Source organism: Populus euphratica, unplaced genomic scaffold, assembly GCF_000495115.2.
Source record: "Populus euphratica unplaced genomic scaffold, PopEup_1.0 scaffold238.1, whole genome shotgun sequence".
In the NCBI taxonomy this organism is placed as follows: domain Eukaryota; kingdom Viridiplantae; phylum Streptophyta; class Magnoliopsida; order Malpighiales; family Salicaceae; genus Populus; species Populus euphratica.
In genome coordinates this window covers 582,726-595,101 of record NW_011499989.1, presented here as the reverse complement: position 1 = coordinate 595,101, position 12,376 = coordinate 582,726, and the positions used below count along the sequence as shown (strand labels likewise).

Sequence of the window (12,376 nt, the reverse complement as noted above, 5' to 3'; positions counted from 1 at the left end):
CCATTGCATTATGTAGGGAGAGTACAAGATTTACAACAATAGAGGAGGAGGAATCATCCCCTCTTTGAGCAACTCTCAACCTCACTCTATTTCTCTCCTTTTGTGCTGCAATGGCAGCCCACTCTCTCCTACATTTCTCACCTCTTTGGCTCTACTTCCTCTCTCATTTTGCTCTCTCATATATGCCTCTATTTATAGGCATTCATGGAAGCTCTTCTTGGTTTGTTGTCAACATTGGTGGCTACCAACTCTAGCTCATTCAACAATGGTGGCCACCAACTCTATCTCATTCAACAATGGTGGCTACCAATAGTCAATGGTAAATGGTTGGTGCCTTACATGAAATGGCAACCAACCTAACATTTCTCTCATATGAATATGAAAAAAAAGTAAGATTAATGAATAATGTTAGTGGTTGAAGCTATATTTTCGTGAGAAAACAGTTTTAAATATGTTGATAAATGAATCACACACTAAAAAAGGTTATGTGTTGCTATATCACCTTATTATTTTGGGTTTTTAAAAATATGGTAATAATTATTTTTTAAAGTATTTTTTACTTAAAAATAATCAAAATAGTATTTTTTTATTTTAAAAAAAATTATTTTTAACATTAGCATATCAAAAAAATCTAAAAACACTAAAATAAAATTAATTTAAAATAAAAATATATATTTAGAAAATATTTTTAAAATGTAAATAACAAATAGCATGTTCATCTGCCTTATCTCTCTTAATTCAGAGTCTCTCTCAATTTCGACCAGTTGAAAAAATTAAATCCTTGATGAACAAGTCCGACTCATTTTACAAGTGACACCCTCTATAAAATATACATAAGAGTTATCTTGTGATGCAAAGAAGCATAACAATGACCCTATAAATAAATTGTCTAGTTGGTGTATTAGGCTTCAAAACCTTAAAATATTCATACTTCGTACTCGCATTGCTTACCGCAGCACTGTACTGCCCATAAATAAGGTGCTAATTCACGTCTCAGCTACGACCGGGTCATATGTTTCGAGATGCGAATACCGCATTCTACTTACTGTCTTGGAATAAAAAAACAAAGAGAATAATTATAGAATTATATTTGATTAAAGTACAACAAAACATGTGTATAATAGTTAAAATAAAAAATAAATGGAGAAATATCTTTATGGTGTCGATCTGTGTGATAATTATCAAGGCTTAGTTTAGATGCTAATTGCAAAAGAAAAAAAAAACATAAGTTATTGAGTTATCGTTGGGTTATTTTGTTAAACTATATATATAAGTTATTTTTTATTAAAATAATGTTGTTTTTGTTTTTTTTGTATAAGTTTCTTAAAACTAACCTGACTTACTAAAAATCTAGATGGAGGTAAGGTAACGACAAACCCTCTTCAATTCAACTTAAAGCCCACCCAAGGCATGTTTCAAGTTAATTCATTAGATTGAATTGAATAATTATGACATTAAAAAAAATCTTGTTTGATATTAAAATAATATAGGCATTATGTTGGTACCAAAAAAATATTTGACACCATGGTGTGGTATATTTAGTTTTTATTAAAAAAACTATTCAATAAAAAATGGTTTTGAAAAATACTAAGTTATTAAAATTTGTGTTATTGTTTTTTTTTTAATTTGGTGCTTATATTATATGTTTATTGGAATTTAGATTTGATATTTTATTTTAATTTGTTTTTTATATGGCTATAATGATATTAGAAAAATATATCGGCATCAAGTTGGTATCAGAAAAACATTTAAATATCATGAAGTGGTCTATTTAATTCCTTAATTTAGTTAAATAAAAATGGTTTAAAAAAAATTAAGTTATTAAATTTTGTAAAATTAATAACTCGATTTGCAAGTTTGGTGAGATAACTTAGATTAACTCAATTTATGGGTTTGGCAGGGTTTTTTTTTTATTTTTTAATTGAATTTAATTTTTTAATTGATATTTTTTATTTCTCCCTTCATTAATATTGAATTGGTTGAAAAACAGAATTTATAATTTATTTTTATTTATTTTTATAGAGTTATCATACTCTCAAATAAAATTCTATATTTAAAGTTTGTGATTGATTTTGCAAATATGTGTTTTTTTTCATATAAATAAATAAAAATAATATACATAAATAATAAATTTATTAAATCTAGTAGAGTTTATGATGTGAATTGCAAGATAATTAAGGTCGATTCAATAATATATTATCTTAATATTTGTTTTAAAAATATCATCTTAAAGTTTTTTAATTCAACTTAAAGCCTACCTAAGTCATGTTTCATGTTAACTCATTAGAACAAATTTAACAATTATGGTATTAAAAAAAATCTTATTTGATATTAAAAAAATATAGGCATCATGTTGGTATTGAAAAAATATCTTGATATCATGGGATGGTCTATTTAGTTTTTTTTTCAAAAAAAATTCAATAGAAAATAGTTTTGAAAAATATTAAGTTATTAAAATTTGTGTTGTTTTTTTTATTTTTAATTTGGTCTTTATATTATATGTTTATTGATATTTAGAGTTGATATTTTATTTTAATTTACTTTTTATATAACTATAATGATATCAGAAAAATATATCAACATCAAGTTAGTATAAGAAAAGCATTTAAGCAACATGGAGTGGTCTATTTCTTTAATTTATTTAAATAAAAATGGTTTTAAAAAATTTAAGTTATTAAAGTTATAAAGTCAATAACTTGATTTACGAATTTGATAAGAAAACTTAGATTAACTCAATTTATGAGTTTAACAAGGTATTTTTTTGGTTTTTTTAATTGAATTTAATATTTTTAATTGATATTTATTATTTCACCCTTTTTTAATATTGAATTGGTTGGAAAAAAATTTATGATTTATTTTTGTTTATTTTTATAGAATTATCATAATTTTAAATAAAATTTTATATTTAAAGTTTACGATTAATTTTTAAAATATATATTTTTTCATATAAATAAATAAAAATAGTATACACAAATAATAAGTTTATTAAATTCATCTATGACAAGATGATTAAGATCAATTCAATATTATATCATTGTAATATTTTTTAAAAAATTATTATCTTAAATTTTTTTAAAAAAATTATATTTTTACTGATTATTTAAATTATATCTTAAACATAAAGTCCATTAATTATATTCAATATTTTTATTTGTCTTGTTGTAGGTCGTTGCGATACTAACAGTATAAATTATGGATGGGTACAACACTACATTGCGCATCATCTCAAACACACTCCAGCAAGAGAGAGAGAGCACACCAATCATGGGTTCTGAAACAGCATCTAAAATTCATGTTGTTCATTTGTCCAAGGAAAACTTCGAGCCTGGCTCCAGTTCCTGGCTGGCGGCTTGCAGTGATATCCGGCGAGCACTTGAGGAATACAGCTTCTTTGAAGTAGTATACAGCGAGCCTTCAATGGAATTTTACAGGGAAATTATATCGGTGCTAGAGGAATTGTTCAATCTCCCTCATGAAACAAAAAACAGAAATACACATCCTAAGCTCGGCCATGGTTACATGGGGAAAATCTCTGGCTTCCCTGAAGGCTTGGGGATCGAGTATGCAACAAAGAAAGATGAATGTCAAAACTTTACTAGCCTTATGTGGCCCGATGGAAACGAAAGATTCTGGTAAGATGCATATTATTATATTATGATTAAATATTTTTCTTTTTCCTTTTCCTTCGACCGATCATCTGAATCCTTGCATGTAGCTGTATCCTCCTATGCTAACTTAAGAGTGAGTTTAATTAGTATGATTTACTTGCTTTTTGTTTATATCTTCAGTGATGTCATCCACTCTTTTACGAAGATAGCATCTGAACTAAATCAGATGGTGGTAAGGATGTTGTTTGAAAGCTATGGTATAAAGAAAGACTATGAGCCTTTCATAAACTCAACAAATTACCTCCTACGTCTGTTGAAATATGGAAGATCACAGGGGGAGACGAATGTTGGTTTTAAGGCTCATATGGACAAGACTTTCTTGACCCTACTTTATCAAAATCCTGTTAAAGGTTTAGAGATAAGAACCAAGGAAGGAGAGTGGATAACGTACGAGCCTTCTTCAACTACTTCATTTGCTGTCATAGCTGGTGATGTATGCATGGTGGGTTTATGGTATTTCTTATTTTACAAGATTCCTATTTCAAACGATACAGACCAAAAAAAAAAATTGATAACTCTTGATCATTAATTGTGTTGTTTGAATAGAAAATCTTGGTTGGTATTGTGTAGGCATGGAGCAATGACAGGATAAAATCTTCTTACCATCGAGTCGTTGTAACCAGCGAAGAAGACAGATATGCACTGGGGTTATTCACATTCCTAGATGGGGTGGTACAACCACCAGAGGAGCTAGTAGATGATGAACACCCATTACAGTACAAGCCCTTTGATCACCAGAAGCTTCTTGATTTCTATCAATCATACAATGATCCAAATAAACGTGACTGCAATATCATGAAAACCTACTGTGGTGTTTAATGAGTTAATTGCTCCTTTCTTTTTCTCTAAAATGTAATGTGATTATGCTGTTTGACTTGTCTCCTTTTCTTTTCTTTTTCCTCGATCGATTGCTTTCAACCAGTGTTATGTGTACCTCTTGGGTGAATGAAGTGCTTAATTATTCGGTGAAGGCTATGAGCCATGTTCTACTTTGCGATTATTGATCATGTTTCCAAACTACCTTTTGCGATTAGATCTCTAAAGTTTCAGAAATTCTAAATTTAAGCCCTTCCATCAATATCTTTCTATATTGTTGTAGGAAATATTTATTGCAGAGAATATTTAGGCCCTTCCATCAATATCTCTAAAAATATATGTGAATAATTTGATAACACAATTAACATTACTAAAAACTCAATTAAAACCAACAAAATTATAGATGGAATTTTTCTATTAATAATTTGCAGTGATGTTTACCCACAAATGTAAATTTCATGGTAATTTTATCGATATAAGATACAAAATTCCTTGAAATCTCCAATGAGATTTTGTATTTATGTAGTTATGGAGTTTTATTAGGTTTGTTCTAGTTAATATTTGGACACACCTCAAATATAACCCCTCCCCCAGCTATTGGAGTTGTATAAGTTTTTCTCAAAATAACTTTCTATATCAATTTGGTTACAAAAAAATAGATTTTCAATTGGATCCTTTTATTAGAAATATTTAACAAAAACAAAAGTTATCAAGTAATAAATCATCATTGATCCTTACAATAAAAGGCACAATTTAGATGAAATCCATGATCAAATATGGATGAAATATGGATGTGACATTGCAAATACATAATTTTAAAAGGTGATTTACCTATTTCACTATGTTTAGTAATTGTTATTAGCACCTATACAAACCAATCATCTTTCAAAAGAAAAGCCAAGCAATTATAAAAGAATTGTTGGTTTTCTTACCATTGATAAAATATATTATCTTTGAGAACTGTCGACTATAAAAAATATAATTTTATTTTAATATAATTATATGCTTATAACACTACATATATATAACTTTTATTAATGATTTACCTGTTGCACTTTGTTTAGCCCTAGTATATGTTAATTACGCTTATGTAAGTGTAACATTTCACTATTTTTGCTTGTCGCCATAAATGCTACACTTGAAGTTGCTAAATACCTAATTCATAGACTTTGTTTGTTTATTTATTTATAAAGCTGTTGTGCTACTAAAATCTATGTTCACTAAAAATAACATAGAAACTTGTTTTCTTGATAAGAAGTAATGGTTTTTTACATCTTGATTAGTACTTAAAAGTATATTTTCATCAAGGTTTTATATCATCATTTTGTACTTGAAGTATCAATAACTCCTTAACTAAAGCATGCTTTATAATAACATATCTAATAATATAAGATACATTTAATTTATGGTAAATGTTCATTTTAAATACAGGCTTATCATATAAATGAAAGGATTGATTGATAAGTTTAAGGACTGAAATTAAAAGGACAAAGAGATGGCTAAATTTAGAAAAGAAATATTGGTGCAGTCCAAACTAGAACACTTTTCAGTAATTGGGTCATATCTAAAATTGTAGATCTTGGATTTAGGTCTACTTTATATGGAAAGGTAACACATAGGCCTACAACTTTTACAGAAGTCCAAGATTTAAAAAGACTATTTTCAAGTCCAAATTATAACAACAACGAAGAAGTCTGAATCTGTCTTGCAGCCTAGACATTGTTTAGTGTTTAGCCCATATCTTGAGTTTTAGAAGTTCAAATGACCTCAATTTTTTTTTCTGAAAAGCTAAGATAATTTTTTAGAAATTCATATGGAGGTTTGGTTTAAATTCTAATGTTATCAATGACATTTTGGGCAGACAAGAAGAATTCTCACCACATCAAGTCTACGCAAAATCTTTGCTCTGTAAGCATTATAAAGAGGGGGCAACTGTTGTAACCCATTTTTGGGTCCCCGCACAAAAAAAATCAAAAAATATTATAAAAAAATAATAGCAGTGAAAAGAGGATGCCAAAGCACCTAGAAAATGGTTAAAAAATTGGTTGAAGTTCAAAAATACAAAGATGGGAATTTGACAGTATATTATTGACTTGTGAGAGCCTATTTGATAAAGAAAAATTTTATTTCAGGATGAAAAGTATAAAATCAGATGTTTATGGACTCAATTAAATTTTATTGAAGGTTTAATTGAATTATAAAGGGTTTGATTGCAAGAAAAATTGATTTTTAAGTCAATTAGGGTTTTAATTGGAAAAAATTAAAGTTCTGGGTCAAATTATAATTTTTTAGAGTTGATTTGATCAAATTAAGGGTTTAATTGCATATATATTAAAGTCTGGTGGTCAATTGGGGACTTGATTGAAGAAATCTAAAACCAAGAACCACAATGAAAAAGCGCAAATTGAAGGGCTGACCTGAAATTGGTTGCGTTTTGGCGCTAGTTTTTGTTTAAATGAAACGACACATTTTTGTCAAAACGATGTCGTTCTATGCATTTTACAAAACAAAAAAAAGAGAAGCAAACGGTGTTGTTTTGAACGGCACCATAAGCCTTCTTCTTCCCCTGGACACGTAGAGGACAGGGGAAGAAGAAGCACCCCCCCCCTAATTTTTTTTATCCTCTCTCTCTCCCAAAACCCAAAAAACCAATGACCCAACTTGTCCTTTCACTAACACCACCACGCCCTCACACCGAAAAAGTCATGCCCTGTAGAAGCAGGGGCGGCTGTGTAGTAGCCGCCCCCATACCACCATGCCTTGCACCATGACAGAACATGGTGGCCCGCTCTCCCTCTGCCTATAAATACAAAAAGAGTGCAGCAAAAAAAAAAGGAAAAAAGGGGGGAAAGAGGAAAAAACTGGAAGGATTTTATTGAGAGAAAGAGAGGTGAGACCAAAAGAGTGAAACACCATGGAAGAGAAAGGGACCGAAAGTAGAAACTAGAGGGAAGAAAAAATAAAGGAGACACTGATAGGGAAGAAAGGTTTAGAGAGAAACCAACACGGCCACCAGTAAACTAAAACAGCAAAAAAAAACAAAAACAAAAAGGAAACACGAGAGAACAGAGGGAGGAAAGGAAGGAGAAAAGGAAGGAGTTGAAAGTTGACAGGGAAAACTGAGACCAGTAAAGGAGAAAGGTGGCGGGAAGGGAAAGGAAAACTAAGACCAGTAGAATCTGGTGTATGACATTACACGTAATGTGTATTCCAAACAATAAGAAACCACAACATGATTTTAGATTTTATTATACAAAACAATGCAGCCTACCTTAAGTAGGGCGTAATTGGGGTGTTAATACCTTCTTTTCACGCAATCAGTCTCCGTACCTGATCTCTAAAGACCAGTTAATGTTCCTAGTAACTAGAATACTAGATGGCGACTCCCATCCATTTTTTTCACTAATAAAAGACAAGAACTCCTTGTCTTTTTATATCTACCAAGATACATACCACACCCATTTGAGTGAGGAGGATGATCGTCGCGACGCTGCACACGTGCGACAGAATAACGACTCCACTAGGGACCTTATGGACTAAACATTGTTTTGTCTGATTTTTATTGGTTTTGTCTGTGTTTTGTCATAAAGATGCTTATTTTATTTACATGCTTTAATTTTTGTACATATTTATTCATACATTATATAGAACGGTTTCATGCATTTCTTTTTATGTAAGAGTTTATATGAGAAAACTTTAGGTTAACTAGGGGACTAGTAGCTTACCTTATGACTTTTAGTCAAGGTTTAAGTTTGTGTAAACCCCAACTCTTCTCTGAGTGCTTAGACTGGTAATGATTGATCCATATGCCATCCCATTACCTACTGAGCCCCTATATTGCCTTCACGAGGGCAATCACTGGGACAGCAAGAGACCTTGTTAGAGACGGAATAGCCAACCTAACCTTGTCAAGCATAAAAGAATTAGAACCGGCCTTTAGGGTGTATAATCCACTATATATGTTTTGCATAAATACATAAACCTAACCATAAAGCATATTGGTTTTCAGGTCTTTTTAATGATAAAATGGCCATCATTACCAAATTTACTACTGTGGAATACGGGTAAAATTCTAAATTGTCACATCTATCAGAGAGAGACAACTCTAGATGTAATGTAAGGAAGCTTCTAATAGTCAAAGACCTGAATTGCATGGTAAATGAGATGAAGAGAATATTGGTTCATGTTTAAAACATTGATGAAGCGACATTTTCCGTGAAGTATGGGCAACTGTTAGAAATTACAAAGATAAAAGTGTTGAACCCAGCAATCAAAGCCCTGATTAACTGTTGGGATCCGGATTACAGATGTTTTTCCTTTGGAAATGTGGATTTGTGTCCCACTATAGAGGAGTATAGAATGTCGATGGAGTTCCCCAAACACCTGCATAAGGTTTATTTCCCTTTGAGAAGCGACAAGGTAATTCCTGAATTGTCAAAATTGCTGAAAATTCCATATATTAGCAGATTTTTAGAGAAGAATGCCAACGGTTTAAAGTGAAAATTTCTGAAGGTCGAACTAGAACGAAAAAAATCACAATATGGATCGATGCTAGAAAGAGACAGGTTAATCACTTTGGGGATATATGGTCTCATATTATTTCCAAGCTTAATAGGGATTATAAGTCTAGAAGCTGCTGCTGCATTTGTGGAATATGAAAATACTCATGTCAACCCTATAATTGCCATATTAGCTGAGACCTTCCTGACCCTCAGCCATTTCATGAAGATTGGGAAAGGCGCAATGAGATATTGTACTCAGTTATTATACATCTAGATGGTAAGCCATATTGAAACCAAAAAGCTGATATTTAATAATTTTTTATGGTTTAACCAAAAACCCTTGAAGTTAGTAGAAGAAGAAGAATGAGGAAGCTTGGGCGATCAAGTTTGGATGAAAAAATTGCAAGAGTTACCTAGTAAGTTGTGGACAAATATGTTGGGTACCTTTAGTTGGGATCACAGGTTATGTCACCTATGCTCTGGTCTTGGTAATAAGACAATTAGGCGGCATACAACACATCTCAAGAACTGTGGGACTCGCTGAGTTTTTCAAGGATCAATCCATGCTAGAAGTTCTTGAAACTATCAAACAAGATTAGAGCCACTTGACTTTAATTCAAAAGGAGTCTGAAAGGTTGAGAGACCCTAGCTCAAATGAAGGATATGAAAAGTAGAGGAATTTGACCTCGACTGTCGCTCCTAGAATGCCATGTTCTGAAGACGGGCCTTCACGAATTATAGAAGGGTCATTGAAAAGAAAAAAAGGTCAGTACTGAGGAGGACCTTATGGGGCAATTAAAAAGGCTCCAAATAGAATTGGGAAAGAGTAAAGTATATAAAAGAGCATTAGAAATGATGATGATGGAAGGAGATAAAAGTAAAGTATTTCTAAAGGAACAACTCGAATCTAGAGATGCAAAAATAATGATGTTGGAGCTGCAACTGAGCAAAGAAAAGGTTGTAATGGAAGAGTCCGAGAAATAGAGGAGAACACTGATTTTGGATTGGATGTAGAGCAACTCTGAATTGGAAGCATTAAAGGTCGATTTCAATGACTATCAAGAAAATGCTGAATATAATCAGGATAGATTCTTGCACATTCAAGCAAAGTTGCTAGACCAAATCGAAAAGTATGATGAGTTAAACAAGAAATGTGTGATTTTAGAAAGTCAGCTAGTCGAATTGCAAGAGTTTGAAGGAAAGAGGAAGGAAGAGGAGGTTGTTAAAGTAGATTTGGCAACTAAGAAAAATGAAATTAAGATGCTGAAAGCAAAACTTGACAGATTGGAAGCTTCAGAAAAACATAAAGAACAGATCGACACTAATAACAATACCTTGAATCGGAAAAACATGTTGCTTATAGAGAAGATGACCAAAGTAGATGAGAAAATGGATGAAGCTGCCATTTATGCATGGATTATTAGAGCCAATTCCCGAAAGGCAGGGAGGGACATCTTTCGTTATCAATAAAGCTTGGCTGAGACTGATGGCTTCTTAGAAAAGATTGAGAATCGAGGCCTTACTTTCTTACCAGTGGCTAGAAATATAGATGAAGAGGAAGATTGATGTATTTTTTTCATTTTTGCATCCCCTTTTCTTTTTGTCTCCTCTTTTCAAGATTAGCCAATATTATTAATGAAAAGGGGTCTTGACCCATCTTTTGTGAAATATCTCTTATAGAGTAGGGTTAAGTCTACCAAAGCAACAACTTGGGCAAAACTACCCCTAACAAGGAAAGTGACAGAGTCCATACCCATTACGCAAGCAAAATGTTGGTCATCGATCGTTTTTGAAAAAAACAAACTCACATTACATATGCATTATGCATTGTTTTTTTTATCATACATTCATTTACATTTTTCCATGCGCTCTAGATTGTGAAACATAGGTCCCCCATCTGAGGTCCATTACATTAGGCTAAGATCAAGAATGGAGAATGAAGAGAAGGTCGTTCTAGAATCCCGCTACCAAAGTGAATTGGAATCCATGAGAAATAAAGTTTCTCGAATGACTAATTTGCTCGAACAACTTCTAAGAGCCAAGAACAGGGAGGGAATGTCTACCTAACCACTAATAGGAGCATTACCATCTCATGTCCCCAGGGTATCTTAGAACTTGGGAGCAGATTCAGTAACGGAGGATCACTTTACACCTGCTATTCCTATCCAGCCAACTCAAGCTCATGTCATTGTAGATTTAATAACGGATGGACCTCCCGATAATAGGTCCACTGGTTTTATGAACGACGACAAGATATCCACTTTAGAAGAAAGGTTAAGAGCAATTAAGTGAAATGATTGGTTTGACCCCATGCATGCTTCTAAAGTATGCTTGGTACCAAACATCATGGTACCAAAAGACTTTAGGATACTAGAGTTTATAAAGTATACTGGATTAGAATGCCCAAACACCCACCTTCGATCCTATTGCAACAAAATGGCTGAGGTGATCCATGACAATAGGTAGCTGATCTACTTTTTCCAAGACAATCTAACAGGGTCGGCACTAAGCTGGTACATAAGGTTGGATAATGCCAAAATCAAGAAATGGAAGGATTTGGTAGAGGCTTTCCTTAAGCAGTACAAGTTCAACTTGGAAATTGCTCCAAATCGAATGAGCCTTATGTCAATGGAAAAGAGAAGTCAAGAGTCGGTAAGGGCTTATGCACAAAGATGGAGGGATGAGGCAAAACATGTGCAACCCCCATTGATAGAGACGAAGATGGTGACTTTGTTCACTTATACCTTCAAGGCACCTTACTACGAGCATTTAATGGGTAGCTCATCTCAGCATTTCTATGATGCTGTACGCGTGGCAGAAAGAATAGAGCAAGGGATTAAAGCTGGGCACATAGTAGAGCCTTTAGAGAAGAAAGGTTTTATTGGAAGGAAAAAGGAAGGTGATGTTAATAACTTGGAAGGCGGATATAAAGGCAAAAAAATAAATTACCAAAACCCCCAAATACATACCCATCAATTCACTAATATGAACTTTACCAAACCTTTTAACACCGATCAAACAAATCACCAGACAAACAACCAAAACAACCACCAAAGGCCATATGTAAGATATACTTCAGAGCAGCTGCCTCCATTACCAATGCCTTAAAAAGACTTGTACGCTAAATTGCTGAGCATTGGACAAATAACTCCAATCCTTCTACCGCCAATTCAACCTCCTTTTCCTATATGGTACAAACCAGAATTTACTTGTGAATACCATGCTGGTAATCCGGGGCATGGAATTAAAACCTGTTACGCCTTTAAAAGGAGATTGTTAGAGCTTATCAAGAGGGGGTGGATATCTTTCAAAGACATGCCCAACATCAATTCAAATCCATTGCCTAATCATGCTACAAGTAATAATGGAGTGAGTTTGATAGAAGTTAGG

The 12,376-nt window shown here is 32.6% G+C and overlaps 1 protein-coding gene across 1 annotated transcript; it reads left to right on the top strand.

Annotated features, from left to right (window-relative positions):
- Positions 1-3,203: 3,203 nt before the first annotated feature.
- On the top strand, positions 3,204-4,522 carry LOC105140288 (probable 2-oxoglutarate-dependent dioxygenase AOP1). The gene is made up of 3 exons (XM_011047068.1): positions 3,204-3,632; positions 3,789-4,110; positions 4,239-4,522. Exons 1-3 carry the CDS (start codon positions 3,265-3,267, stop codon positions 4,485-4,487), a joined length of 939 nt encoding a protein of 312 aa, XP_011045370.1. The 5' UTR covers positions 3,204-3,264; the 3' UTR covers positions 4,488-4,522.
- The last annotated feature ends 7,854 nt before the right edge of the window (positions 4,523-12,376 follow it).